This window comes from Lepus europaeus, chromosome 1 (assembly GCF_033115175.1).
Source record: "Lepus europaeus isolate LE1 chromosome 1, mLepTim1.pri, whole genome shotgun sequence".
NCBI lineage: Eukaryota > Metazoa > Chordata > Mammalia > Lagomorpha > Leporidae > Lepus > Lepus europaeus.
Genome location: NC_084827.1, coordinates 19,798,757 through 19,825,977, shown reverse-complemented (window position 1 = coordinate 19,825,977; position 27,221 = coordinate 19,798,757). Strand labels below are relative to the sequence as shown.

General features: G+C 64.1%; 1 protein-coding gene across 2 annotated transcripts; it reads left to right on the top strand.

Moving 5' to 3' along the window:
• The first annotated feature begins 535 nt into the window (after positions 1 to 535).
• On the top strand, positions 536 to 25,809 carry FLNC (filamin C). 2 transcript variants are annotated; one of them, XM_062202449.1, is made up of 48 exons: positions 536 to 1,074; positions 4,963 to 5,211; positions 6,725 to 6,822; positions 6,953 to 7,103; positions 7,196 to 7,314; positions 7,523 to 7,600; positions 7,729 to 7,891; positions 8,023 to 8,223; positions 9,405 to 9,542; positions 9,855 to 9,981; positions 10,105 to 10,241; positions 10,363 to 10,556; positions 10,644 to 10,757; positions 11,239 to 11,382; positions 11,503 to 11,626; positions 11,725 to 11,885; positions 12,128 to 12,218; positions 12,313 to 12,482; positions 12,669 to 12,786; positions 12,872 to 13,134; positions 13,466 to 14,063; positions 14,524 to 14,697; positions 14,777 to 14,939; positions 15,123 to 15,283; positions 15,799 to 15,966; positions 16,046 to 16,169; positions 16,321 to 16,477; positions 16,567 to 16,756; positions 16,918 to 16,941; positions 17,058 to 17,305; positions 17,602 to 17,700; positions 17,982 to 18,081; positions 18,391 to 18,531; positions 18,759 to 18,887; positions 18,983 to 19,156; positions 19,634 to 19,795; positions 19,887 to 20,090; positions 20,511 to 20,663; positions 20,761 to 20,883; positions 21,008 to 21,250; positions 21,427 to 21,696; positions 21,794 to 21,931; positions 22,198 to 22,313; positions 23,136 to 23,268; positions 23,365 to 23,541; positions 23,700 to 23,918; positions 24,560 to 24,769; positions 24,912 to 25,809. In XM_062202449.1, the coding sequence occupies exons 1-48, from the start codon at positions 720 to 722 to the stop codon at positions 25,097 to 25,099; spliced, it is 8,181 nt and encodes a 2,726-aa protein (XP_062058433.1). In that variant the 5' UTR covers positions 536 to 719; the 3' UTR covers positions 25,100 to 25,809. The 2 variants fall into 2 exon arrangements, with proteins under 2 accessions (XP_062058433.1, XP_062058474.1); XM_062202490.1 differs by lacking the exon at positions 17,602 to 17,700 and having other exon boundaries at positions 537 to 1,074.
• Positions 25,810 to 27,221: the final 1,412 nt, after the last annotated feature.

Sequence of the window (27,221 nt, the reverse complement as noted above, 5' to 3'; positions counted from 1 at the left end):
TTGGGCTCCAAAAACTGCTTTTCTACTAGTTAACTGGAGCCACAGTGGTGGCGGGCAGGGGGAGGCACGCCCCCAAGCCTGCAGCTCTGCTTCCTCTCCCGCCGTGTCTGCACAAGCACCCACACTTCCCTTCCAGTCCACAGGTGGACAATACCCCGGGCCAGCAGCCAGGACTCCCAGGCCCTGTCAACAGCCCTGCCACCAACGGGTCCAGAAAATTCTGTCAACGCCATCACATCAGTGCGCTCAGCCCTCACCCCTGGCCTCAGTTTCCCCTCGTACCTCTTCAGTCCCCGCGGGGGCCTTTCGGGCCCGACCTACGGTGCGGGGGGGGGGGCCCCCCCGGGGAGGGGGGGGGCGTCGCGCGCGGGTGGGGCGCTGTCGCCCCGCCCCCGCCCGTCCGTCAGTCCGCCCGCGCGGCCCGGGCCGAGGGGCGGCGCGCGGGGGAGGGGCGCGCGGGGGCGGGGCCGCGGGGCGCGCGCGGCCCCCACCGCGGCCCGGGCGGCATTCCTGGGAGGCCGGCGCTCTGACGTGGAGCGGGGGCCGCGGGCTTCTTAAACCCCCCGGCCCGGCCCGGCCCGCACTTCCCCAGCACCGCTCCGCCCCCGGAGGGAGAGAGCTAGAGAGAGCGGCCCCGAGCAGCCGAGGAGGCCGGCCGAGAACTTGGAGAGGAGCGTAGCGCCCGACAGCGCCCCGACAGCGCACCCCAGCCAGCCAGCATGATGAACAACAGCGGCTACGCGGATCCCGCCGGCTTCGGCCTGGGCGACGAGGCGGACGAGATGCCGTCCACCGAGAAGGACCTGGCGGAGGACGCGCCGTGGAAAAAGATCCAGCAGAACACGTTCACGCGCTGGTGCAACGAGCACCTCAAGTGCGTGGGCAAGCGGCTGACCGACCTGCAGCGCGACCTCAGCGACGGGCTGCGGCTCATCGCGCTGCTCGAGGTGCTCAGCCAGAAGCGCATGTACCGCAAGTTCCACCCGCGCCCCAATTTCCGCCAGATGAAGCTGGAGAACGTGTCCGTGGCCCTCGAGTTCCTGGAGCGCGAGCACATCAAGCTCGTGTCCATCGGTCAGTGCGGGGGCACAGGCGCGGGGGGAGGGGGCTGTCCCGGGGGCCAGGGACGCGGGTGCTGGCCGCTGGGACAGGATACGGGGGGCGGCCCCGACCGGCGGGCACTGCCTCGCCTCCACAGCGCTCTCGGGGTGTCCCTGGGGGTCCAGACCTCACCTCAGCTGAGTGCACAGCTCGCAAGCGCCCCATGCGCACCCTTGCCCGCTTCCCTTCCCCGGGGGCAGCCCCGCCCACGCAGGAGAGAGCCCGGGGCCGGGGCCCGGGGCTGAGCCCTGGGGGCGTCCCTCCTCAACAAAGCAAATGGCTGCCTAGTTTGCCAGGTCCTCCGCACCGGAGGAGCGGGCTCGGGACAGGTCCCCACCACGTCTGGGAGAGCCGCGGGAGGCCCCCCGCACGCCAGGGCTCAGCACGGGGTGCTCAGCGGCTGGGCTCCGGCCTCAGAAACCTAAAAAGGCCCGGAGCGAGGGCTGGGAGCCTTAACCCCTGCCTGCCCTCCCCGGGCTGCAGCCTGCCGGGGAGGGGGCTCCTGCCCGTCCAGCCCACCCCGAAGCCAGGGATTGGCTGCCCTGGCGGTCGGCTGCGGGGCGGAGGGGAGGGCCCGGGGAAGGGAGGAAGTCACTGAGTGTAACCAGATTTGGAAGGTGTGTCGGTGGGGGTGGGGGTGGGGAGGCGCTCTAGGCCGGGAAGCCCCGCAGCCCTGCGTGGGCTCTGAGTGGCCAGCGGCCGCCCGTCTCCTCCGCCCGGCATGGGCTGGGCAAGGCCCTGCTCCTGTGACCCTCTCTTAAGAGCCCTGCTATGATTGACAGCAAAGGGCACAGCCCAGGGCTCCAGGAGGGGAGCTTCACGTGGGGCCAGGTGGGCCCCCCCCCACAGGCTGCCCCAAAGATTTCTCCAGAGAAGTGGGCGTCTGGCCACCCCCACTCTCCCAGCAGGGCCATCTCTGGGCCTCCGGAATTAGCAGCTGAGGTCAGCTCGGGGCCTTTCGCCTTGTGTCCCGTCCCCTCCCTAGGCCTTACCTCGTCCTGTCCCAATACTGCCCCCCCCCCAGCCGCCTGCACTGGCCTGGAAATAGCCCTGTCTCCGTGACACAGCAGATGTCTCTGAGCTTTCCCGAAGGACAAGCCCGAGGGCAGGGGTGGGGGTGGAGTGAGGGCGGCGACAGGAGGGGCAGGCACCCCCTGCACGCTAGCATCTGAAAGGCTGGACTGAGGATCCCAGGTGGGGTCTCTAGGGGACAGCCAGAGGCCTCCTCCAAGCCAAGCGCTTTAGCGAACTGCTCCGCCTTCCCTCCCTGCCGGCTGCGGGGGCTGCATGCAGCCCCTCTCCGGGCCTCATCCTCCCCCCCACCCCCGTGCACCTCTCCCCTCCCCCACGGCGGAGCCTCCAGCCCCCTTGGCTCAGCAGTAGAGGGGCCGGCTCTGAGACGAGGGGGAAGAAGCCAGTGCTGCTTTGGGGGTGGGAGGAAGGCTCCCTGGGCTCCTCCAGGGAGAGGAAGGGGAGCCGGCCCCATTTGGGCCAAGTGGCTGGCTCCCTGGTGAGATAAGCTGTCAGCAGTTCAGCCGCTGGCGCTGGCCTGGGCCAGGCTGCAGGGAGGGGCAGCGGCCCACTGCCCGCAGGAGGGGCGTATGGCGGCCTGTAGCTCCCCCTGCCCCAGTGAGTGGTGGGAAGGGGCTGCCTCCCCCCACCCCCTGCCTTGTCTCAGGACTGATATCAAGCCTCTGGACACCTGGGAGGGGGTCAAAAAGGCCCCCCCCCCTTCTCTTGGCCTGGGAAGGGCAGTCAGGCGGGGGAGCAGCTGGGAACTGCGAGGTCCACCTGTAGGACTGGGTTAAAAGAGCCGCATGCCCTTCTTTCCCCCCAAGCCCTGTGCAGGCCCCCTCTGCCCCCTCAGCCCCTCCGAACAAAGAGGCCTAGCAGCAGCTCTGTCCTGCAGCTGTTCCGCAGTTGCTATTCCTCCTCCTGGAGCCAACAGCCGAGGGAGGGGCCGGAGGGGGCAGCAGCTGTCCCAGCACCTCCCTCAGCCCAGCCTCCTCCCCTCCACTTGAAGCCTGGGGTGGCCTCTGGGGCTGGCTCTCCGGCCCCTCCCACTCCTTTGGGGGTATCCCCAGGCAGGCGGAGACATGGTGGCTTGAGGTTTATCACCCGGGGAAGAAGCTGGGGTTGAGCTCCTCTCCCCTGCCTGGCCTCTGAAGGGAAGGAGGAGGAGGAGGAAGGTCACTGCTCCCAGAGTGGAGCTCTGGGCCCTGGCCTGCCGGCCAGTCTGCTACCCCAAAGCCAGGACCACTTGCTGTCTGGCCCCTGGCCAGTTGCTGGGGAGCGAGCCCTGTCTCCAGCAAATATGAATGACACCCCTGACCCACCGACCCCAGCAGCCTCACGGGCTCCCTCCCAGGGTTATGAGAAGCCCTTCTGGGTGCGTGAGCCTCAGCTGGGGAGGCTGTCGGGGGCGGGCCCCAGGTCACCAGCTCGTGTGAAAGTGCCGTGGACCTGTGTGTGTGTGTGTGTGTGCGCGCGTGTGACAGAGAGTGAAAGCAGAAAGCACCGGGAGGCCGGCAGTGAGTGTGTCATGGAATCCGGGAGCTGCCAAACCATTGTGCTGCAGTGGAGCCAGGGGAAAGGGGTGGGCTGGGCGCAGCTGGGGAAGGAAGGATGAATCAGGACGGGGTGTGTGTGCGCCCGCTCGCCCAGGAGTCAGAGCCCCAGGCCCAGGGCCAGGCAGACCCCCATTCGCTCTTCCTGGCAGGTGGGGCTGGGGTGGGGGATGCCGGAGTTCCCCAGGCCCTTGGTCTCCTGGCACCCCCCACCCCCCACCCCAAGATCTGGAGGAGGGGGAGAAGAAAGGATGTGTAAGGGGGAGCCTCATGCCCCACCCTCTCCCATCTCCCAGGCAACATCAGTAAACAAGATGAGCTTTCTGCCCCCTCCCAGCCTCGTAGAAGCAGGCTCCAGGCTTTGTCCCTTACAACTGAGCTGGTTCCAGAGATCCACACTGGCCCCACCCACTCCTGGAGGTTACCCTCTGGCTGTTAGAGGGGAGTGAGGTCCACTAATCTCGGGGGAACCTTCCTCAAGGTTCCCCAAAGGCGATGGGCACAGCGTGTCTCAGCCTCTGAGACTTGGGTCCCCTGGCTCTTAGGAGGTGCCGCTGGCCCCCAGCACTTGACACTTCTAAGCCTCCTCCCAGAAGTGCTTTGCTCCAAAAGCCCTTTCTGGCCTCCAGGGTGAAACAGGCCAGATCTGCCTGGTCTTCCCCGTGGCAGTTTTCACAGTATTCATTCAACCAGCATTTGCTGAGACTCTACCAAGTTCTGGGCTCCCAGCGTAGAAACAGAAAACCCAGTTTCTAGAGCAAAAAGAAGCCAGGACAATCCAGAACAGTGTATCCTCTGTGATTGCACTGAGACCCAGCTCTAGCAAATGGGAACCAACCTATTGCCACAGAGAGCAGACCAGTTGTTGCCTGGGGAGGGGGTACCAGGACAGGCAGGAGGGAGGGAGGGATTATAAAGGGGTGTGTCCAGGAAACCGTGGTGGGTGATGGATGGGTTTATAACTCTCAGTTATGGTGATGGCTTCATGGGTATGCCCGTTGTCAAAGCTGATCGAATTATACTCGAATTTGTGAGGTTTGTTGTACGTCATAGATACCTCCATAAGGTAGCCACACCGAACCAGAAGGGACAAACACACACAGATAACTGCATAGGTAGGAGCCAGCCTCAGGTGCCAGAGTAGAGGTGACGGGACCTGCTGTGGGGTCAGAGAGAGAAGGAGCTTTGTTCTCAAGGTGGGCAATGTATGTGCAGGCCGCCTTGGGGGGCTGGGTGGAGAGGGCTGGGTGGAGAGGGAGGCCCTCCTGAGCCTGGTATCTCCTGTGCTCTGCAGACAGCAAGGCCATTGTGGATGGGAACTTGAAGCTCATCCTGGGGCTGATCTGGACCCTGATCCTGCACTACTCCATCTCCATGCCCATGTGGGAGGATGAGGACGATGAGGACGCCCGCAAACAGACGCCCAAGCAGCGCCTGCTGGGCTGGATCCAGAACAAGGTGCCCCAGCTGCCCATCACCAACTTCAACCGAGACTGGCAGGACGGCAAAGCTCTGGGTGCCCTGGTGGACAACTGTGCTCCTGGTGAGTGGGCCGGCAGGCCTGTCCCAACACGCTGGTGTGCAGAGGCCCAGTGCAGCACCTGGGGTCGTGACCTCCTGTGGGGCTTGCCCCTCTTCCAGCTGAAAGTGACTCCCTGAAGGGTAGGCCAGCTTCGGCAGCGACAGGCAAGGTCTAGGATCCCTTAGTTTATAGATAAGCACAGCGAAGTCCAAGGGGGACCGGGGCCGTGGCCAAGAGCAGAGAGCTTACCTGTGGCAGAACTGCACCTGGAGCCCAGGGCCTTGCCTGCTTACTCCATGGACTTTGTGCTTTGCCTCCCAGGCACCGTTTGTCCCAGGCAGGATGGGTAGCAGGACAGCCAGGAGGTAGACTCCAGGAAGGCTGTGTGTGGTGAGACCCCAGGACAGCTTTGGGAAGAGATTGAGCTCAGGATGATGTGGGCTGAGGTTGATGTGACCCGGCCTTGCCCTTTCTGGCTGTAGGCCATGACCTGGTCCTGCGGGGCAGACTCGGGCCCTGAGAAAACTAAGGCAGCACAGGCAAGAGCCCCCCTCCGCCCCCTCCACCCCCCGAGCCCTGCCATGTCCAGCGCCCTTTCTGACCTCATCTCCTGAGCGTTCCTCCTCTCTCCTTCCTCGCTGGGATGGGCAGCCCCACCTCCAGGGAGCCACAGCCCCTCGGGGGAATCCTCCCCCACCCAGGGGTCAGCCGGGGAGCAGGCCTGGGAGGGGGGGGCCCGCTGCCTGGGAAGCATTCCCAGCTGCTGAACCGGTGCCCACGGCCGGCGTGGCTGCCAGCGGTGAGCTCAGCTGTTCCAGCCAGTCATGGATTCCATCCTTTCAGCCGCCCCCTCCCCATCGGCGCACATCGCCCCCTCCAGCGATGGCCCTAGCAAGCGTCCCCCAGCCCCGCACCCCTTTACCGAGACCTCAGGCCGTCTCCCTTGCTTCCTGAGGCTGGCCTCTCGATGGCCGTGTGGAGAAAGCATCTTCTCCCAGCAGGCCCCTTGATGCCTCAGTTTCCCCAAGTGGCCACTTAGGGAGAGGGAGCCTTGGTCCTAAGGCCTGGCGTGGGAAGTGCTTAGGGCTCTGGAACCCAGGGTAGCTGTGAGGACACCTTGTAGTCAGACAGAGGTGGGACAGAGACTCTGACCTCTGCTTACCCTTGAGGCATTTTGAATGAGGCCAGAGGGGCCTGGGACTGGGGGTGATGCCCTCATGGGGTTTCCAGTGTTCAGGGGTCTGTGCTGGGCCCTAGGCAGGCAGGAGGCCGGCTGGCGGGGCTGGTGCCAGCCTGCATCAGCTGGGGTAGAAAGACCTCATTGTTGGCAGGGAGGGCTGCCGTGCCTCTGCACAGTGATGGGCGGCTCAGCCAATGGTCACAGCTCCGAGAACCTGGCCCGTCAGGAGCCGAGAGCCGGATGGGAAGGGAGGCGTGCGAGCCCCCCGGCTGCTAAGGACACCAGGGGAGCAGATGCTCTGAGTTCTGGCTGCCCAGTTTCCCCTGACCGTCCTCTCCCTCCATATCTCTCCAGGCCTCTGCCCCGACTGGGAGGCCTGGGACCCCAACCAGCCCGTGCAGAACGCCCGGGAGGCCATGCAGCAGGCGGACGACTGGCTCGGAGTGCCCCAGGTACACTCGCAGATGGGGTGCAGTGGGTGGGGTACAGGAGGGTTGCGGGAGGCCAGCTCTCCAAGGAGACCGGGCTAAGATGCCGGGTTAGGAAGGCGCCTCGTATGTACCAGCTGTCCCCCTGTGACAGGTCATTGCGCCCGAGGAGATCGTGGACCCCAACGTGGACGAGCATTCGGTCATGACCTACCTGTCCCAGTTCCCCAAGGCCAAGCTCAAACCTGGAGCCCCTGTCCGCTCCAAGCAGCTGAACCCCAAGAAGGCCTTCGCCTACGGGCCTGGTATGTGCCGAGCCCCTGCCAGCCCTCCCTGCCGGCCGCCTGGCCTGCAGAGGGCGCCCTGAGTGAGCCAGGCTCTGCCTCTGCCCCCCCAGGCATCGAGCCGCAGGGCAACACCGTGCTGCAGCCCGCACACTTCACCGTGCAGACAGCGGACGCCGGCCTGGGCGAGGTGCTGGTCTACATTGAGGACCCCGAGGGCCACACGGAAGAGGTGGGCAGAGGCCTGTGGGACAGTGGGACTCGCCTGGGGCTGGAACCAGAGCCATGGGCCCCCGGGGGGCCTGGCCGAGAGGTGGCTCCCAGAGCCACTGTCTGTGCTATGGAGGCCGACGTAGGTGTCGCTGTGGGGGTCACACAGGGCTGGGGACTCAGGAAACACTGTGATCCCTGTGGCTGTCAACCTTTTCCCATCCTCACAGGCCAAGGTCGTTCCCAACAACGACAAGGACCGCACCTACGCTGTCTCCTACGTGCCCAAGGTCGCTGGGTTACACAAGGTATCTCCCGGAGACCACCCTGCCCCTCACATCCATGACCCCACTCTCAGCCTGCTCCCCATCGGAGCTGCTGTCTCCCAGCTGACACTTGATCCCCTGACCTGTGACACTTGACCCTTGACCCGCAGGTGACCGTGCTCTTTGCCGGCCAGAACATCGAGCGCAGCCCCTTTGAGGTGAACGTGGGCATGGCCCTGGGGGACGCCAACAAGGTGTCAGCCCGTGGCCCCGGCCTGGAACCTGTGGGCAATGTGGCCAATAAGCCCACCTACTTCGACATCTACACGGCAGGTGGGGATGGGCCCCCGGGGGTGTTGGGAAAGGCAGCCCCTGCCAGTGTGGGGCGAGCCGGGGCCCGGTGGTCTCAGGACCTGTCAGCCCCGGCAGCTGGAGTGGGCGCTCACTGCCTTCATCCCCTGCAGGGGCGGGCACTGGCGATGTTGCTGTGGTGATCGTGGACCCCCAGGGCCGTCGGGACACGGTGGAGGTGGCCCTGGAGGACAAGGGCGACAGCACGTTCCGCTGCACCTACAGGCCTGTGATGGAGGGGCCACACACGGTGCACGTGGCCTTTGCCGGCGCCCCCATCACCCGCAGTCCTTTCCCGGTCCACGTGGCAGAAGGTAGGGGCCCTTCATCCATCCTCAAGTGAACCCTCCGCTGAGAGAATTACCACCACGTTCCGGGGCTGAAGACCTATGGGAGATGGAACACTGCACCCACAGGGGTGGGGTGGGCAGCACGGATCAGTGAGGGGAGGGGACTGGACAGGGGCCACCATGGGAGAGCTGGGGGGATGACAGGGCCACGTGGGTGAGGACTTACTTGGTGACTCCCCACTTGCTTCTCTCCCTGCACTCAGTACCCTTGCTGCCGCCCACCCCCTCTGTGCCCATCACCCACCAGGCCAAGAAAGTGGCACCACGTTAGTACTTGCGGTGGAGGCGGGGCTGGCCTTGGCCATAGCTGACTGGCCTCCCCAGCGCTGTGTGGCATGGCCCAGGCAGTGTGGAACCGCCCCTTCCGTGGCCTTCTGTGACGGGCCCCAGGTCTCATGTCCATGTCGTGCTGTGTGGCAGCTCTGGTTTCCTTGCCACTCGTCTGGTGATTTCTGTGATAAAAATCGAGGTTCCATGCCATCGCCTGTGTCCCGTGGCAGGCCCTGGGTGCCGCACCCTTGTCCACAGTCTGTGGCAGGCCCGAGGCGCCGAGCCCTTGCCTGTTTCCTGTGGTATGCCTGGTGGTCTAAGTGCCTGTGCTCCTGGAGGACCTGGGTGATGCCTCTTTCATTGGCTGTTTGGTGGCACCCCAGGGGCTCCGTGCTGTGTTCTGTGCTCCGGGCCAGGCTGAGGGCCCTGTTCTTTTGCCTGCGGCCACTGGCGAAGCCTGGCTCGCTCTTCTGTAGCAGGCTGTGTCCATGCACTACCTGTGTGCTACGGAATAGCTCTTGTCCCTGGTACCGTGGAATGCTTGGGGCATGACCAGTTCCGGAGGTTGCTGTGGTAGCTCCGAGAAGGCCCTGGTGGATGGTCATGGTGTGAGCATGAGTCCTCCCCTGGCTGTCTCAGCGCAGGTTCTGCTGTGCCTCTGTCCCAAGCGGCACTGGCTGCAGCCAGCTGCCTGTCCGGCATGGCTCCCAGCAGCCCTGCTGAGTGGGGGACATGAGAGAGCACAGGGCAGGGTTGCATGAGGCCATGGCCTGTGCCTGTGAGGGCTCAGGAGAACTTTGCTGGGGAGAGTGGGGAGAGGCGGAGGCTCTGGCCAGGGCCCCCGCAGTACCCCCATTCCTCTCTCCTCCTTGCAGCGTGTAACCCCAATGCCTGCCGTGCCACTGGGCGGGGCCTGCAGCCCAAGGGTGTGCGCGTGAAAGAGGTGGCTGACTTCAAGGTGTTCACCAAGGGTGCTGGCAGCGGGGAGCTCAAGGTCACGGTCAAGGGTCCAAGTGAGTGCCCTGGGGGTGGTGCAGGGAGAGGAAATGCGGGCGTGGTTCTGAAATGTGGTGTGGCATGATGGGACCAGGGCCCTGACCCTGAGGAAGGGGCAAGGCAGAGGGGGGTGTTGAGCACCTGATCTCCAGCTGCCTCAGCTTCCCCATCAGCAAGTTGGAAATGAGTCGCCCTTCCCCATGCTTCTCTGGGCTGTCAAGCCCCGGGCTGACACCATGGTCCCTGCCCACGGGTGGCAGTCCTGGAGGTGCTTGAGCAGTGGGGACTCACAGTGTTGACCCCCACCCTCCCCGCCGCCTTGTCCTCAGAGGGCACGGAGGAGCCGGTGAAGGTGCGTGAGGCCGGGGACGGCGTGTTTGAGTGTGAATACTACCCCGTGGTGCCTGGGAAGTACGTGGTGACCATCACGTGGGGTGGCTACGCCATCCCCCGCAGGTGAGCGCTCTCCTCCCCAGCCCTCTTCCCATCCAGGCCATGGTGGGGGGCGGTGTGGAGGAGGGTGAGCTCTGGGGGTGGGGGGTGCTTCCTGGCACTGACACCAGCTCCTCTCTGGCCCAGTCCCTTTGAAGTCCAGGTGAGCCCAGAGGCAGGCACGCAGAAGGTGCGGGCCTGGGGTCCCGGTTTGGAGACTGGCCAAGTGGGCAAGTCAGCCGACTTTGTGGTGGAAGCTATTGGCACGGAGGTGGGGACGCTGGGTAAGTGGCGGGGTGTGGGATGTGGGGGCACCTGGGGTGGGAGCTGGGGGGAGGGGTGGGGGACCTGCCTGCATGTCCAGGAGGCCTCTTGTGCCCCCTGACCATCTCCATTTCCCCGTAGGCTTCTCCATCGAGGGACCCTCGCAAGCCAAGATTGAGTGTGACGATAAGGGAGACGGCTCCTGTGACGTGCGGTATTGGCCCACGGAGCCGGGGGAGTACGCCGTGCATGTCATCTGTGACGACGAGGACATCCGTGACTCGCCCTTCATCGCCCACATCCAGCCAGCCCCGCCTGACTGCTTCCCGGACAAGGTGAGGCCCGGCTCCTGTACTGCACTAGCGTGGGGCCGGCTGGCCTCCTCCCCGCTCCAACCCGGCCCTCCTCTCTGCCCCACACAGGTGAAGGCCTTCGGGCCCGGCCTGGAGCCCACCGGCTGCATCGTGGACAAGCCGGCCGAGTTCACCATCGATGCCCGCACAGCTGGCAAGGGAGACTTGAAGCTTTATGCCCAGGTGGGACATGGCCCAGCCTCTGCTGCCCCTTGGCAGTTGTAGCACCACAGAGAGGCAGGGCTGCTTCTCTTGGGAGCAGCTCTAAATGTCGTATTTTCTTACGACAAAACACATTGCTCCTACTCACAGGGGGACAACCAAGCAGGGCTTCATTAACTAAAATGTTGGTTTCCCCAGCCAGCTTCTCAGTGTCCATTGAGTACCTAGAGGTTAAGGGATGTGTTCTTGAAACTATGAGGATGATCCCTCTTTAAAAGGCTTATTATTTCCCCCTGACCAGTACATTTCAGATGTGGGAGGGCAGGCCACACAGCAGGCCTCCAGCCAGGTCTCCTAGTTTCCAGGGTGGGCCTTGGCCACCAGCACGGGGCTCACTGGGCTCACATGCTGGGGCGCCTGGTCCAGCCAAGGCCAGCAGAGGGCGCTCTGGGGTGCTCTCAGGAGGCCGCTGCCGTAAACCTTGCCTGGGTGATGCCCACAGGACGCAGACGGCTGCCCCATCGACATCAAGGTGATCCCCAATGGCGACGGAACTTTCCGGTGCTCCTACGTGCCCACCAAGCCAATCAAGCACACCATCATCATCTCCTGGGGCGGCGTCAACGTGCCCAAGAGCCCCTTCCGGGTGCGTCCTCCCAGCCCCACCCCCACACCCTCCCCCCCTCTTCCCACGAATGCCCCCTGGAGGAGGCACACACTGACCCAGCTGAGGAGCACCAGGCTGAGCACTGACCCCTCCCTGCAGGTGAACGTGGGAGAAGGCAGTCACCCCGAGCGGGTGAAGGTGTACGGCCCCGGCGTGGAGAAGACTGGGCTCAAGGCCAATGAGCCCACCTACTTCACCGTGGACTGCAGCGAGGCTGGGCAAGGTGCGATGAGCCCAGCCCGCACGGATCTGAGTGGGGCCTGTGAGGTGGGGGGAGCCGTTGAGCCCCCACTCACGGCCTCTGCCCGCTTCCCCCCTCAGGTGATGTGAGCATTGGCATCAAGTGTGCCCCAGGTGTGGTGGGCCCCGCAGAAGCTGACATTGACTTTGATATCATCAAGAATGACAACGACACCTTCACCGTCAAGTACACGCCCCCCGGGGCCGGCCACTACACCATCATGGTGCTGTTTGCCAACCAGGTACCTCAGTCCTCGCCCCGCGTCTCCCAGGTGCTGTCATCTGGGGCAGGGAAGTAGCATCCCACAGATGTGGATGGAGTACTTCCGGGGTGCAGGCAGCGAGCTGCAGAGGAAACCAAGGGGGCTCCTTGAGGCTGCCCTGTCCACTCTGTGTCCCCTGGGCATCCCCACCCAGCATGTAGCCCAGCACAGGCGGGGGTGGTCCCGTCCTAGAGCCCTGACCACGCCTTTTCCCCCACTAGGAGATCCCGGCCAGCCCCTTCCACATCAAGGTGGACCCGTCCCACGATGCCAGCAAGGTCAAGGCTGAGGGCCCTGGGCTGAACCGCACAGGTGGGTATCTGGGCAGGGGCTGTGGCCGGTGGCAGGTTGCGGCTAGGTGGCAGGTTGCCGGCCCCTCACCGCTGTCTCTGGGTGCACTCTGCAGGTGTGGAAGTCGGCAAGCCCACTCACTTCACGGTGCTGACCAAGGGAGCCGGCAAGGCTAAGCTGGACGTGCACTTCGCTGGGGCGGCCAAGGGTGAGGCCGTGAAGGACTTTGAAATCATAGACAACCACGACTACTCCTACACTGTCAAGTATACCGCTGTCCAGCAGGTGTGCACCCCCTGCCTGGCCCCCTCCCCTTGGCTGGCCCGGGTCCCCAGGGTCCCTCCTCCAACCTCATGGTCCCTGGCCCTTCCCTGCCTCTCATCCACTCTCCTGGGGTTCTCCACCCCAGCCAAGGGGATGCTGCAGGCCGTGCCTGAGCCACCAGCTCTGACCTCCTGTTGTCCCCTATAGGGCAACATGGCAGTGACAGTGACCTATGGTGGGGACCCTGTCCCCAAGAGCCCTTTTGTGGTGAATGTAGCACCTCCACTGGACCTCAGCAAAGTCAAAGTTCAAGGCCTCAACAGCAGTAAGTGGGGCACAGAGCTTCCCTGGGCATTGGGGGGTGGGGTGGGTGGAGTCTCTGCTCATGGTGTCCCCTGTCCTCCACGCAGAGGTGGCTGTGGGGCAGGAGCAGGCCTTCTCCGTGAACACACGAGGAGCTGGTGGTCAGGGCCAGCTGGACGTGCGGATGACCTCACCCTCCCGACGGCCCATCCCCTGCAAGCTGGAGCCGGTGGGAGGAGCTGAAGCCCAGGCCGTGCGCTACATGCCCCCTGAGGAGGGGCCCTACAAGGTGGACATCACTTACGACGGCCACCCAGTGCCTGGCAGTCCCTTTGCTGTGGAAGGTGTCCTGCCCCCTGACCCCTCGAAGGTGAGGAGGCCGGGGGCTGGTGGCAGCTGGGAGTTGTCGGTCGTGGATGAGTTACGGGACAGAGGCCACAGGGACCCAGGACCAAGGCCTTCCCCACACCAGGACTTGCCTTGGAGATAATTTAGCTATTAAGAGCCTGGCCTTGGAATCAGATCCGGGGCTTAAGTCCCAGGTTCACTACCCAGGACAGATCGTCTCACCTCTCCACCTTTGTATCCCCTCCTGGACCTGTCGTGTCCTTGGTCTGCTGTAGCTCCTGGTGGTGGGGGTGGGGGGCGGGGATAGGGAGAGACCTGGAGTAAGGAACCCAGACACCTGCTTCTCCCCCTAGGTCTGTGCTTATGGCCCCGGTCTCACAGGTGGGCTGGTAGGCTCCCCTGCGCCCTTCTCCATCGACACCAAGGGTGCCGGCACGGGTGGCCTGGGGCTGACCGTGGAGGGCCCCTGCGAGGCCAAGATTGAGTGCCAGGACAACGGCGACGGCTCGTGTGCCGTCAGCTACCTGCCCACGGAGCCGGGCGAGTACACCATCAACATCCTGTTTGCCGAGGCCCACATCCCCGGTTCACCCTTCAAGGCCACCATCCGGCCCGTGTTCGACCCAAGCAAGGTGCGGGCCAGTGGGCCAGGCCTGGAGCGTGGCAAGGCTGGCGAGGCAGCCACCTTCACTGTGGACTGCTCGGAGGCGGGCGAGGCCGAGCTGACCATCGAGATCCTGTCGGACGCCGGGGTCAAGGCCGAGGTGCTGATCCACAACAATGCCGACGGCACCTACCACATCACCTACAGCCCGGCCTTCCCCGGCACCTACACCATCACCATCAAGTATGGGGGCCACCCCGTGCCCAAATTCCCCACCCGCGTCCACGTGCAGCCCGCCGTCGACACGAGCGGTGTCAAGGTCTCAGGGCCTGGCGTGGAGCCGCACGGTGAGTGAGACAGAGCCTGAAGTGGAGGGTCAGGGGAGGAACAGAGCCGAGGGCTGGGGTGAAGGCAGTCCAGTCCTTAGGGGCCCCAGCTACCCCAGGGAGACCACTGAGCGAGTGAGAAAGCATTTTTCTGGGGAGATCCTTTCATTCATCAGTTTAAGGGTCCCTCTTCCAGAGAGGCTCCGCCCACCTGCTCCAGCGCATACCGAGGGAGAGCTTTGGACAAAGGGGGCAGCAAGAGATCTGTGGGGGATCTTAGGGAGGCACCAGCAGGGGGTGGGCAGGCCTGCCTCAAGGGCCCACAGCCTGCTGGGATGCCTGGAGTGGACGGAGAGCGGTGAGGGCAGCAAGGGCAGAGGCTATAGGAGACGGCTCACAGCTCCCAGGGCTGCAGAGAGAGGGACCCGCTGTGGGCAGGCTGCCCCCGGGCCACGCTGAGCACGCCTGCCCTGGGATCCAGGTGTCCTGCGGGAGGTGACCACTGAGTTCACGGTGGACGCAAGGTCCCTGACAGCCACGGGTGGCAACCACATCACGGCTCGGGTGCTCAACCCCTCTGGCGCCAAGACCGACACCTACCTGACCGACAACGGAGACGGCACCTACCGCGTGCAGTACACGGCCTATGAAGAGGGTGAGGGGCACGCTCAGGGCGGCGGGGGCCGGGGCTGGGGGAGTTGCCCTCCATGGCTGACTCTGGCGCTCGCCTCCAGGTGTGCATCTGGTGGAGGTCCTGTATGACGACGTGCCTGTGCCCAAGAGCCCCTTCCGCGTGGGCGTGACTGAGGGCTGTGACCCCACCCGGGTCCGGGCCTACGGGCCAGGGCTGGAGGGTGGCTTGGTCAACAAGGCCAACCGCTTCACGGTGGAGACCAGGTACCTTCCCCTTGGCCCAAGCCTGACTTGAGCCTCTGATGCCCTCAGCCTGGCCACTTGACCTTGTTCGCCCCTCTCTGGGTGCCCCACCCCCAAGCCAAGCTCCCCTCAGCGTCGCAGAGGGGCCCCGCCCCCTTCCCTGCTCCTCCCTCCAGGCTGAGGGAGGCTGCCCTCGTCCTGCAGGGGCGCCGGCACCGGAGGCCTCGGCCTGGCCATCGAGGGCCCCTCGGAAGCCAAGATGTCCTGCAAGGACAACAAGGATGGCAGCTGCACCGTGGAGTACATCCCCTTCACCGCTGGCGACTACGACGTCAACATCACCTTCGGGGGGCGGCCCATCCCAGGTGTGCGGGGGGCCCATCTGGAGCCCCAGGCCTTGGTCCATTCACTGTGGGCCCGGTCACTCAGACACAGTCCGGGCCACTCTCGCCGGCCCTGTGGGGACAGTCTGGTGCCCCCCTCGTTCTCCTTGTCATCAGAGAACACCTCTGGACTCCTGCGGGTCCAGCGCTGAGGTTCACGTGTCTTCAATTACTGTCACCAAGACTGGACGTTTGTCCTCTTGGTCTCATTTCCATATTTGTTTATCATATCAGCCACAGTGTCAAAACTGCATTTTATTTTTTAAGCCACATTCCACTTTTAGCATGTCCCTAATTCAGGAAGGCCTCTTCCTTACCCATGACCCAGCCGAGCAAGGTTTGCCCAGCCTCCGTCTGTGGCCAAGCTCACTGATCCTCGTTTGTGCCTTCTTAGCAAGTTGCCGAGCGCTGCGGGCACCTGCCTGCCTCCTGTGCGGTGCCTGGGTGTCAGGGGCCCCACCCCAGCAGCTGGGTGAGGGCTGATGTCCTCCTTGTAGGGAGCCCGTTCCGGGTGCCGGTGAAGGATGTGGTAGACCCTGGGAAGGTGAAGTGCTCAGGGCCAGGACTGGGTGCCGGCGTCCGGGCCCGCGTCCCCCAGACCTTCACCGTGGACTGCAGTCAGGCTGGCCGGGCCCCCCTGCAGGTGGCCGTGCTGGGACCCACAGGTACAGAACGTCTGGGGCAGGGTGCGGGGAGGGGGGCTGGGATCCAGGAGGCCCTGCTGACCCTGCTCCCCCTGCACAGGTGTGGCTGAGCCTGTGGAGGTGCGTGACAATGGGGATGGCACCCACACTGTCCACTACACCCCCGCCACGGACGGGCCCTACACGGTAGCAGTCAAGTACGCCGACCAGGAGGTGCCACGCAGGTGAGGACCAGCCTCGCGTTCCCAGCTCTGTGGCTGAGCTATGGAGTGGGCTCTGCTGGGTCACTGCTGGGCTGTGGGGACAGCCCTGCCCATCTCCCTGAGCCTCGTCATGCTCCAGCCAACACAATCCATCCCTTTCCACCACCCCCAGCCCCTTCAAGATCAAGGTGCTGCCAGCCCACGACGCCAGCAAGGTGCGGGCCAGCGGCCCTGGCCTCAACGCCGCCGGCATCCCAGCCAGCCTGCCCGTGGAGTTCACCATCGATGCCCGGGATGCCGGTGAAGGGCTGCTCACTGTCCAGATCCTGGTGAGTCCACACCCAGTCCACCCGCTAGCCGGGCTCTGGGCATAGACAGAACTTGACCTCTGCTTCCTCCCCTCCTCACCCGGCCCCAGGACCCTGAGGGTAAGCCCAAGAAGGCCAACATCCGGGACAACGGGGATGGCACGTACACCGTGTCCTACCTGCCTGACATGAGTGGCCGCTACACCATCACCATCAAGTATGGCGGCGACGAGATCCCCTACTCACCCTTCCGCATCCATGCCCTGCCCACTGGGGATGCCAGCAAGTGCCTCGTCACAGGTGAGCACCCGCCCCACAGCCCCTGCCCTGCCTACCACCCAGCCCCAGGGGAACGCCATGCAGGGAGCCCACCCTTGCCCCTCACCCCCCACCTCCCCTGGCTCCCCTTCCCACCCCCCGACCTGAGCGCGGCACGGCCTCACACTCTTCTCTATTTCCAGTGTCCATTGGAGGCCACGGCCTGGGTGAGTCCCTTCCTCTCCTCTTCTTGCTAGGGGCTGAGGTGCTAGAGGGCAGCTGGGAAGGGGCCAAGCTGGGCCTGGGGACCCACAGCCCCTGACCTGGCTCTGCTGCATGGCAGGTGCCTGTCTGGGGCCCCGCATCCAGATCGGGGAGGAGACCGTGATCACGGTGGACGCCAAGGCAGCGGGCAAGGGGAAGGTGACGTGCACAGTGTCTACCCCGGACGGGGCAGAGCTCGACGTGGACGTGGTCGAGAACCACGACGGCACCTTCGACATCTACTACACAGCGCCCGAGCCGGGCAAGTACGTCATCACCATCCGCTTCGGGGGCGAGCACATCCCCAACAGCCCCTTCCACGTGCTGGTAAGTTCCGGGGAGGCTGCAGAGCTGGGCGTGGCGGGAGGGGAGGGACCAAGGGATCCCTGCTGGTTCCCTGGGCCCCAGTGCTCCCTGAATTCCCCACAGCGTCCCATAGGGGGCGCTGAGTGTAGCCCAGGCCATCAGCTTTGTGACAGAACTGTCTGACCCTCAGCCCCACTGTCCCCATGGGCAGCCCTGCAGGAGGGGGAGGCCCTCCAGAGGGCGGAGCAGCTGGGGTGCCCACCCAGGGCTGCGCTGAGTCGGCCACATCCTGTGCCCCCCGTGCCTTGCCTCTCCAGGCGTGTGATCCCCTGCCTCATGTGGAGGAGCCCTCCGAGGTGCTGCAGCTGCGCCAGCCCTGCGCCCCTCCCAGGCCCGGCACCTGCCCCCCGCACTGGGTACTGGCGCACCTCGCCTCCTTCTCCTGCCCTTCCTTCGTTTCTTCCTCCTGTCTCTCCGCAGGCTGGGGCTTGGTGTGGGGGTCTCTTGGGGAACAGGCAGGAGTCAGGCTGGACAGAGGGAGCCCCGAGCAGGACATGGCACCCCCTCTCCTGTAGCTGGATGCACCTTTTCTGCAGGCTGTTCTGGTTTCACCATTAACCATCTTTTTTCCTCGCTCTCTCCAACTTTGGGCCCAGGCCCTCCCCAGCCACTGACCGTCTGCTCTCACCCCCTGCAGGCCACGGAGGAGCCAGTTGTGCCCGTGGAGCCCCTGGAGTCCATGCTGAGGCCCTTCAACCTGGTCATCCCCTTCACGGTGCAGAAAGGGGAGCTCACAGGTAGGGCCCTGGGGCCCCAGGCACGAGGGCTCAGAGGGCAGAGACCCTCTTTCAGGCCCAACCCCTTGACCTAGAGATGAAAACCGGGGTTGAAAGAGAGGAAGGGAGCCAGCCAGGGTCACACAGCAAGTGGGGCAGAGCTGGAACTCAGGCTCGAGCTGTCTGCCTCCCAGGGCAGCTTCATCCCACTGCTCCCGGCAGGTGCCCAGCCTCTGGGGTAGCAGCAGAGCCACCCAGGAACATGGTCTGGGACAGCAGAGGGTTGTGCTAGGAAACCAGGGCCCCCGTGTAGCTATGTGTGCCCCACAGGGGAGGTGCGGATGCCGTCCGGGAAGACAGCCCGGCCCAACATCACCGACAACAAGGACGGCACCATCACGGTGAGGTATGCGCCCACCGAGAAGGGCCTGCACCACATGGGGATCAAGTACGACGGCAACCACATCCCCGGTGAGTTGGGCCAGCCTGGTGGTGCGGGGTGGACGGGAACCACAGTGGCTTCAACTCTGCCTTCCTCCTGGGAACAAGTAGTTAATCAAGCACCTGCTGTGTACAGACACCACGGAGGTGCTGAGGAGCTTAGCTCAACAGGGAGGCTGCTGGGAGATGCAGGTGCCCAGTGGGGGCCCAGGCAGCCCCTGACTCTACTGCTGACTCAACCCCCCTTCCCCACTCAGGGAGCCCCCTGCAGTTCTATGTGGACGCCATCAACAGCCGCCACGTCAGTGCCTATGGGCCAGGCCTGAGCCATGGCATGGTCAACAAGCCGGCCACCTTCACCATTGTCACCAAAGATGCTGGGGAAGGTGAGGGGGCTGCAGACAGGGGGGTGGGGCGAGGCCCGAGCCAGGTGCAGGGGCCAAGGCAGGACCTCTGACCTCAGCCCCACCTCCACCTCCAGGGGGTCTGTCGCTGGCTGTGGAGGGCCCATCCAAGGCAGAGATCACGTGCAAGGACAACAAGGACGGCACCTGCACTGTGTCCTACCTGCCCACGGCGCCTGGGGACTACAGCATCATCGTGCGCTTTGACGACAAGCACATCCCGGGGAGCCCCTTCACCGCCAAGATCACAGGTGGGGCGTGCGTGCGGACACGTGTGATGTGCCATGTTCAGGGGAGCTGGGGAGAGGCCCCTCGGGGTGGAGGAGGGGGTAAATGCAAGGAACGCGCCAGTCTCCACCGCAGGCAGGAAACATACCCACTTCTACACTTTAAAATGTGTCATCTCACCTCCTCGGTGAAGGCACCCCTGAGAGTTAGGGTGTCGCGGAGCCTTTGGACAGATGAGGGGACCTGTCCCTCAGGGCTGAGTGGCTCGACTGGAGCCACACAGCGAGGAAGGGGTCTGTGTGGCCCAGTCTAGTGCTTTGCTTCTGTGACACCAGGCGATCCGGGATTGGAATACACACAGAGCTTCCTGTAGGAATTTAGCCAGTGCAGCTCTGAGCCGCCCCCCCCCCCAAGGGGAAGGGCCTTCCCAGGTTGAGTCCAGCAGGGTCTGACCTGGAGTCACAAAGCCCAATGCCCCAATCTCCCCTCCACCCCAACAGGGGACGACTCGATGAGGACGTCCCAGCTGAATGTGGGCACCTCCACGGATGTGTCGCTGAAGATCACCGAGAGCGACCTGAGCCAGCTGACCGCCAGCATCCGGGCCCCATCGGGCAACGAGGAGCCCTGCCTGCTGAAGCGGCTGCCCAACCGGCACATCGGTGAGCACAGGCCCAGGGCGGGGACTGTGTGCGTGCCTCTTGGGGACGGAGGCCCCAGCGGGACGCTCCGCCTGACACCCGCTCCCCACAGGGATCTCCTTCACCCCCAAGGAGGTCGGGGAGCACGTGGTCAGCGTGCGCAAGAGTGGCAAGCATGTCACCAACAGCCCCTTCAAGATCCTGGTGGGGCCGTCTGAGATTGGGGACGCCAGCAAGGTGCGCGTCTGGGGCAAGGGCCTGTCGGAGGGCCAGACCTTCCAGGTGTCAGAGTTCATCGTGGACACGCGGAACGCAGGTACTTCTCTGCCCCCTCCCTCCTCCGGAGGGCTCTTGTCCTGCCTGCCTGCCTGGCACCCCCTAGCCACAGGCTCCTCCCAGAACTTCCTGGCCCACTCCTATTGGGACTCCCAGTCCCCGCCCATTCAGTGGAAGGTTAGTGTCCCCAGGCCAGGTCTCACGGTTCAGAGGAAGCTTAGCCTCTCCCTCACCTGCTGGGATCCGAGAGGCCTTAGGGAAACTCCCGGACTGCCTGACCCATGGCCCTCTTGAGCAGTGCTTGGTTCGACCCTCTGCCTCCCACTGAGCCATTTGCATCAGAGGTTACAATACGCACTGGGTGCCCATTCTGGGCGGGTCCTGCCCTTCGGGGCAGGGAGAGCAAAGCGGCATGGGTGGCACGGAGCTGAGGGAGACGTGTCCCTCATTTTCCTCCCAGGTTACGGGGGCCTGGGACTGAGTATTGAGGGCCCCAGCAAGGTGGACATCAACTGTGAGGACATGGAGGATGGCACGTGCAAAGTCACCTACTGCCCCACCGAGCCTGGCACCTACATCATCAACATCAAGTTTGCGGACAAGCATGTGCCGGGTGAGGCTGTGGGCCGAGGCGGTGCAAGGGGGCAGCAGCTGGCGGGGGTGAGGGGGCGGTGCTCCAGGGGTCTGACCCACCCATCCTCCCACTCCAGGGAGCCCCTTCACGGTCAAGGTTACTGGTGAGGGCCGTATGAAGGAAAGCATCACCCGGCGTAGGCAGGCGCCGTCCATCGCCACCATCGGCAGCACCTGTGACCTCAACCTCAAGATCCCAGGTGCGAGCCACGGAGGGTCTGGGCGGGGCGGGGCGGGCTGGAGGAGAGGGGCCTGGCCCAGAGTCTGGGTCTTGCCTGCTCACTGCGCCCCTCCTCTCACCCTGGCTCACTGGCGTCCCCCCAGGCAACTGGTTCCAGATGGTGTCCGCCCAGGAGCGCCTGACCCGCACCTTCACACGCAGCAGCCACACGTACACTCGCACGGAACGCACGGAAATCAGCAAGACGCGGGGCGGGGAGACCAAGCGTGAGGTGCGGGTGGAGGAGTCCACCCAGGTCGGCGGGGACCCCTTCCCCGCTGTCTTCGGGGACTTCCTGGGCCGGGAACGCCTGGGCTCCTTCGGCAGCATCACGCGGCAGCAGGAGGGTGAGCAGAGCCATGCTGGGCTGGGGCTGGCCCTTCCTCCCCAGAGACACGGAGGTGGGGTGGGGTCACCTGGGCCCAGACAGCCGTGCCTGGTCTGGAGGGGAAGGAAAGGGCTGGAGCCAGGAGTAGCCCCACTGCCGCCCTGACACCCCTCCCCGTCCCCTGCCACCCTGCAGGTGAGGCCAGCTCTCAGGACATGACAGCACAGGTGACCAGCCCATCGGGCAAGACGGAGGCCGCAGAGATCGTTGAGGGGGAGGACAGCGCATACAGCGTGCGCTTTGTGCCCCAGGAGATGGGCCCCCACACGGTCACTGTCAAGTACCGCGGTCAGCACGTGCCCGGCAGCCCCTTTCAGTTCACCGTAGGGCCGCTGGGTGAAGGTGGAGCCCACAAGGTGCGGGCCGGAGGCACAGGGCTGGAGCGAGGTGTGGCCGGCGTGCCAGGTGAGGGGAAGGGGCCGGGAGGGGGCACGGGGTCAGGGTGGCCAGTGAGGGGTGCTGGTACTCAGGGACCACTCCTGCCTTGCTCCCCCAAATCCAGCCGAGTTCAGCATCTGGACCCGAGAGGCCGGTGCCGGGGGCCTGTCCATCGCTGTGGAGGGCCCCAGCAAGGCGGAGATCGCATTTGAGGATCGCAAAGATGGCTCCTGTGGTGTCTCCTATGTGGTCCAGGAACCAGGTTGGTGTCCACACTGGGGGGAGCGGGCAGTGGAGGCTGGGCCTACCTCACCTTCCAGACTGGGTGTCTGCTCACTGGCCAGGCAGAAGATACCTGGGACCCTCAGCTGGGGTCCCTGCCCTTTCTCCTTCCACCCTGAGACCCCTGGGAATGTGGTCTGTCTCCAGAGCTAATACCTGGCCCAGTCCTGGGGATAAGGTGGAGATGGGGGTGGTTCTGTGCCCACCTCCCGTCCCAGGGCTCATGTTGACTGGCCTCTTCCCCAGGTGACTACGAGGTCTCCATCAAGTTCAACGACGAGCACATCCCGGACAGCCCCTTTGTGGTGCCCGTGGCCTCCCTCTCGGACGACGCACGCCGTCTCACGGTCACCAGCCTCCAGGTGTGTGACTTAGCACAGGGATTTAGCCGTGCTTCTTGGAGGGCCAGCCAGCTAAGGCCCCTCTCTGTCGCTGCCTGTACAGCCAGATGGGAGCCCTGGGGGAGACTCAGTCCCTGCTGCTCGCCTGGCACCCACTCACTCATGCCTGGTCTCTGCCTTTTACCGGGGTCGTCTCTGTGTCCTTACTGCCACCTGTCGTTTCTCGAGACAGAGTTTGTCCTCTCCTTCTGTAGGTTCTCAGCAGTAGAGCCCATGTTTATGAGGCTAGGAATAGAAAATCAGTACAAAATAGTAAATCGGGCGGGCCGAGGGCTCCTCTGCCGTGAGCGCGTGTGGCCTTCACAGCCTGCGTCCTCTCCCGGCCGCCGGGGCTGCTTGGCGTTCTGCCGCTGCCGGTTTTCAGCTGGTATCTTCCTTGTATTCTGGCCCATGGGAACGCGCACAACATTGGTCCGCCTCCTCCTGGAAGCGTCCCCAGGCCAGTCTGCACCTTCCTCTCTGAGCTCCAGGCACTGCAGTCCACAAGCACCATCGAGCACTTGCTTCCACACCATTGACCAACTCTGCTCGCCTTCCTTGGCCAGGATAGGGGCACGTCAGCTCTCATCTCACACCATCCCCAGCACAGTTAGGCCGGTGCCCTCCTCACAGCAGGTGGATATAGAGGCCTGCAGACCAGCTTCTGCCTCCTCTCTGGCTACCTGGGCTGGCAGGCAGGGGCCAGGCTGTGCTAACAGTGAGAGCAGCATTGGGCACAGGGAAGACAGCTTTAGCCCTGGCCCTTCTGGGGGTCTGAGCATCCTCTCTCTCTGGCCATTGCAGGAGACGGGGCTCAAGGTGAATCAGCCGGCGTCCTTCGCGGTGCAGCTCAACGGTGCACGGGGCGTGATTGATGCTAGGGTGCACACACCCTCGGGGGCCGTGGAGGAGTGCTACGTGTCCGAGCTAGACAGTGGTGAGCTGGCCCTGCCCCTGTCACCCTTGCCAGGCCAGGACCTTCTGGGGAGGGGTAGGGGAGGAGGAGGCTCACCCACCAACCCTCTGCCCACAGACAAGCATACCATCCGCTTCATCCCCCATGAGAATGGGGTCCACTCGATCGATGTCAAGTTCAACGGAGCTCACATCCCCGGAAGTCCCTTCAAGATCCGTGTTGGGGAGCAGAGCCAGGCTGGGGACCCAGGCCTGGTGTCAGCCTATGGTCCTGGCCTCGAGGGAGGCACCACTGGTGAGTGCAGGGGACATGGATGGATTTGCATGTGCTCAGCCACCAGTCCTGTATTGCTTTTCCCTGCAGGTGGGGTCAGTGCTCACAGAGCTGCCCAAGGTGCCTGCTGTGGGCTGCAAGCCCTGCCTGCCTACAGCCTTCCTCCCTCTGGTCCCCAGGTGTGTCATCAGAATTCATCGTGAACACCCTGAACGCCGGCTCAGGGGCCTTGTCTGTCACCATTGACGGCCCCTCCAAGGTGCAGCTGGACTGTCGGGAGTGTCCCGAGGGCCACGTGGTCACTTACACTCCCATGGCCCCTGGAAACTACCTCATTGCCATCAAGTATGGTGGCCCCCAGCACATCGTGGGCAGCCCCTTCAAGGCCAAGGTCACAGGTGAGTGGCCAGGGTGGAAGAAGTCCATCCATCCCAGCCTGCAGCCAGTGTAGCCTGGACAACTTCAGTGGCTGTCCACACCCCCGTCATAGCCTGCCCCCAGACATCATGGCCAAGTTCCCCGGGACAGAGGTGGGCTTGGTTCCACTGTCTGCCGGCTCACGGCTAGTCATCTTCAGAAATCCAGTCTCTTCTTTCGTTGTCTACCACTTGGTTAACCATCTTTTACTGGAAGTGGCTCCCCGGGCTAGCGTTTAACCTTACTCCCTCCTGGCTTCCCACACTTCTTGCTTCCAAGAAGAGACAGTGAATAGTTAGCTGAGGTTGTCCGCTGCCCTGGGTGTGTGTTCCTTTGTGTAGCATGGATCCTTCACTCTGAGCTACTTGAGTTTGCAGACAGAGCCTAAAGGTTTGAGAGACGGAGCCATCACAGGCCCAAGACCTAGGGCTGAGAGAGTACATTGCAGCTGGTAGCTCAGGCAGGCGTTCGGCCGGAGGATGGGAGGCAGGCGCCTGGTGCAGGCTGTGTGGCCTGGGACTGAGTCCCTCGGGGCTGTCAGTGCTTGGCTGGGGGTCCACTGCCTGGGGAGGGGCAGGGAGCCCCTCTCACAGGCTCGTGCCCACCCTGCCCTGCCCCGCAGGTCCCCGGCTGTCTGGAGGCCACAGCCTTCACGAAACATCCACGGTTCTGGTGGAGACCGTGACCAAGTCGTCCTCAAGCCGTGGCTCCAGCTACAGCTCCATCCCCAAGTTCTCCTCGGATGCCAGCAAGGTGGTGACGCGGGGCCCCGGGCTGTCCCAGGCCTTTGTGGGTCAGAAGAATTCCTTCACCGTGGACTGCAGCAAAGCAGGCAGGCCTGAGGGGGGAGAGAACGTGCTCTCTTGGGGTGGGCTCGTGCGTGCAGGGGCTGGGGGTGGGAGCAAGCAGCAGCCAGGAGCAGGGTGCGGGCTGCGGGGGCCCAGCGTGAGTGTGTCCCTCTGCCTCCTCTCCAGGCACCAACATGATGATGGTGGGTGTGCACGGGCCCAAGACGCCCTGCGAGGAGGTGTACGTGAAACATATGGGGAACCGGGTGTACAACGTCACCTACACTGTCAAGGAGAAAGGGGACTACATCCTCATCGTCAAGTGGGGCGACGAGAGCGTGCCCGGAAGCCCCTTCAAAGTCAATGTGCCCTAATCCCAGAAGTGCCTCCCCCAGCCTCCGCCCCCTCCTCCGGCCAGACACACACTACACATACACACACACACACGCCACACCCAGATGCACACGCGTGGAATAACACACTGCCAACGCCTGCCCTGGGTGTGCAGCGAACGGCTCAGCCTCCCCACCCTGCTGCTCTTGAACGTGGCATGAGGGCAGACTGGGGCCAGGCCCGGGGACAAAGGCTGGACAGGGGGTTGGGCCAGCCCTGAGTCCCCAGGCGAGGCTGAGGCCCAGGGGTGAGCGCGTTGTTGGAGGTGTCTGTGTGTGTGACAGATGTCACCCTTCAACCACACTGCTGGCCCCGGGTGGACGGGGAGGGGGGAGGCCTGCCTCTGAGGATTGTGTCTGGCCCCCCTGGTGGCCACACCCCCAGCGTGGAAGGACTTGGAAAAGAAAGCACAATCAGAGAAGAAAACAGACCCGGAGCGAGAGCACGTGGACTGCCCCGAGCGAGCGATGCACACCCCGCCCAGCCTGGCTTCCCAGGGGACTGATTTCTCTCTCCGTTTTTTCTTTTTCCTTTTTTTTTTTTTTTTACGGTTGCACAGCTCTGCCCCATGGGGGGCCTTTTTTACACACTGCGAGGCCCAGCTTTCTGGGGGGACTTTTGCACATGTCTGCGGCTCATCTGGGAGCTGCCTGGGTAGAAAACTCCAAATAAAGTACGGCTGTCGCAGAGGCTCCGCTGTTGCTTGTGAGTGCGCGCCCCAGGCTGGCGGCCTTCCAGCCTCTCGACACTGCGGTCCCGGGCGGGCGGAGGCTGGATCGCCATCCCCGGAGGACGGGCCCGGGCTTGGGCAAGATCTGGGCTGTTGGCCGAATGCTTGGAAGAACCAAGCTGCGACGGCAGCTTGGGGATGAGGGCTTGGTCCTTAGCTAGAGGGTTGGTGGCTAGTACGGGGGTGGGGAGGACTCCAAGTCTTAGAAGACTGCTCTAGGCGGCTAGTTCCAGTTCAGCCTGACCTCAGTGTCTGGATCAGACTGGGCCTGCGCTACCCCCCACCTGTAGCCCTGAGCTTGCCTGGGCCTGGACTCCTGGACCAGCTGCCTCCACTAGGCCCCCCTGGCCCAGGCCAGCTCCCTCCAGCCCATCCTCTGGGCTGCAGCTGGAGGAGGGGCACCCTGAACGCACTGTGCCCGGCTGCGGTTTGTGCCTTTCTGTGGCTCTCTCTTGCCCCAGGCTAACACCTACTCTTCCAGGCCGAGACCCAGGAGGCTCACTGCCAGGCCCTCCACCGGTGTGACTCAGCAGTGTGCCCACTCCACACCATCCACTCCAACCCCTCCTCTCAGCCTCCTGTGTCCCCCAGTCCTCTTGGCCAACAGGAAGCTGCCTGGCCCCCTCCCTGGCTCAGCAACCCAGCCTCCATACGGCCCTGGCTGCATTCACTGTTCTGATCTGGCCTCTGCCGCCAGACAACTCCTGGCCAGGAGGCCCTTCTGTGGGTGCCAGTGCCTCAGTTCAGGAGCACCCGAGAGGCTGAGCAGGACCAGGACTCGCCTTGCTCTGTGGGCCTGGCTACCCCATGCCGGTCCCCAGGCATTGTGGCGCATGGTGGCAGGTGCACCAGGAAAGACCCAAAACACTTGTGGCTGCAGCTGGTAACCACCCCCTCCCCACCTCCTCACCCTTTAAGCTGCTTCTCTTCCTGCTCAGGGAAGGAGGGACCCTCCCCTCCTTGCTCTGGACCCTGCCCCCAGGCCCCGCAGGAAGCTCCTGAGGACAGAAGTTCCCTTTTACCAACCCTGTGTCTTCGGCCCCCGATGACAATCCCACTTGATACAGGGTGGCTGCAGGAAGGAGCGAGTGGGTGATGAGTGTGATGCTGTCCCTGCCCCTTCCGTGACTGGCAAACCCACGGAAGGTGCTGCGTTCTATTAAGCACCCCGGCACTTGTGAGCCCTGCAGGCCAGTTGGGTGCCAGGCACTGCGCCCAGCACTCGGAGCAGGCTCTTCCTCCCACCTCTCGCCCCATCTCACACTTGCACTGAGGGCTTTCTCCGAGGGTTTGCTGCCCGCCGTCTGTGTGTGTGGATGCATTTCCAGGTCTCCAGCCCAGCCGCTCTGGGCTCTGGGTGCTGAGTATTCATG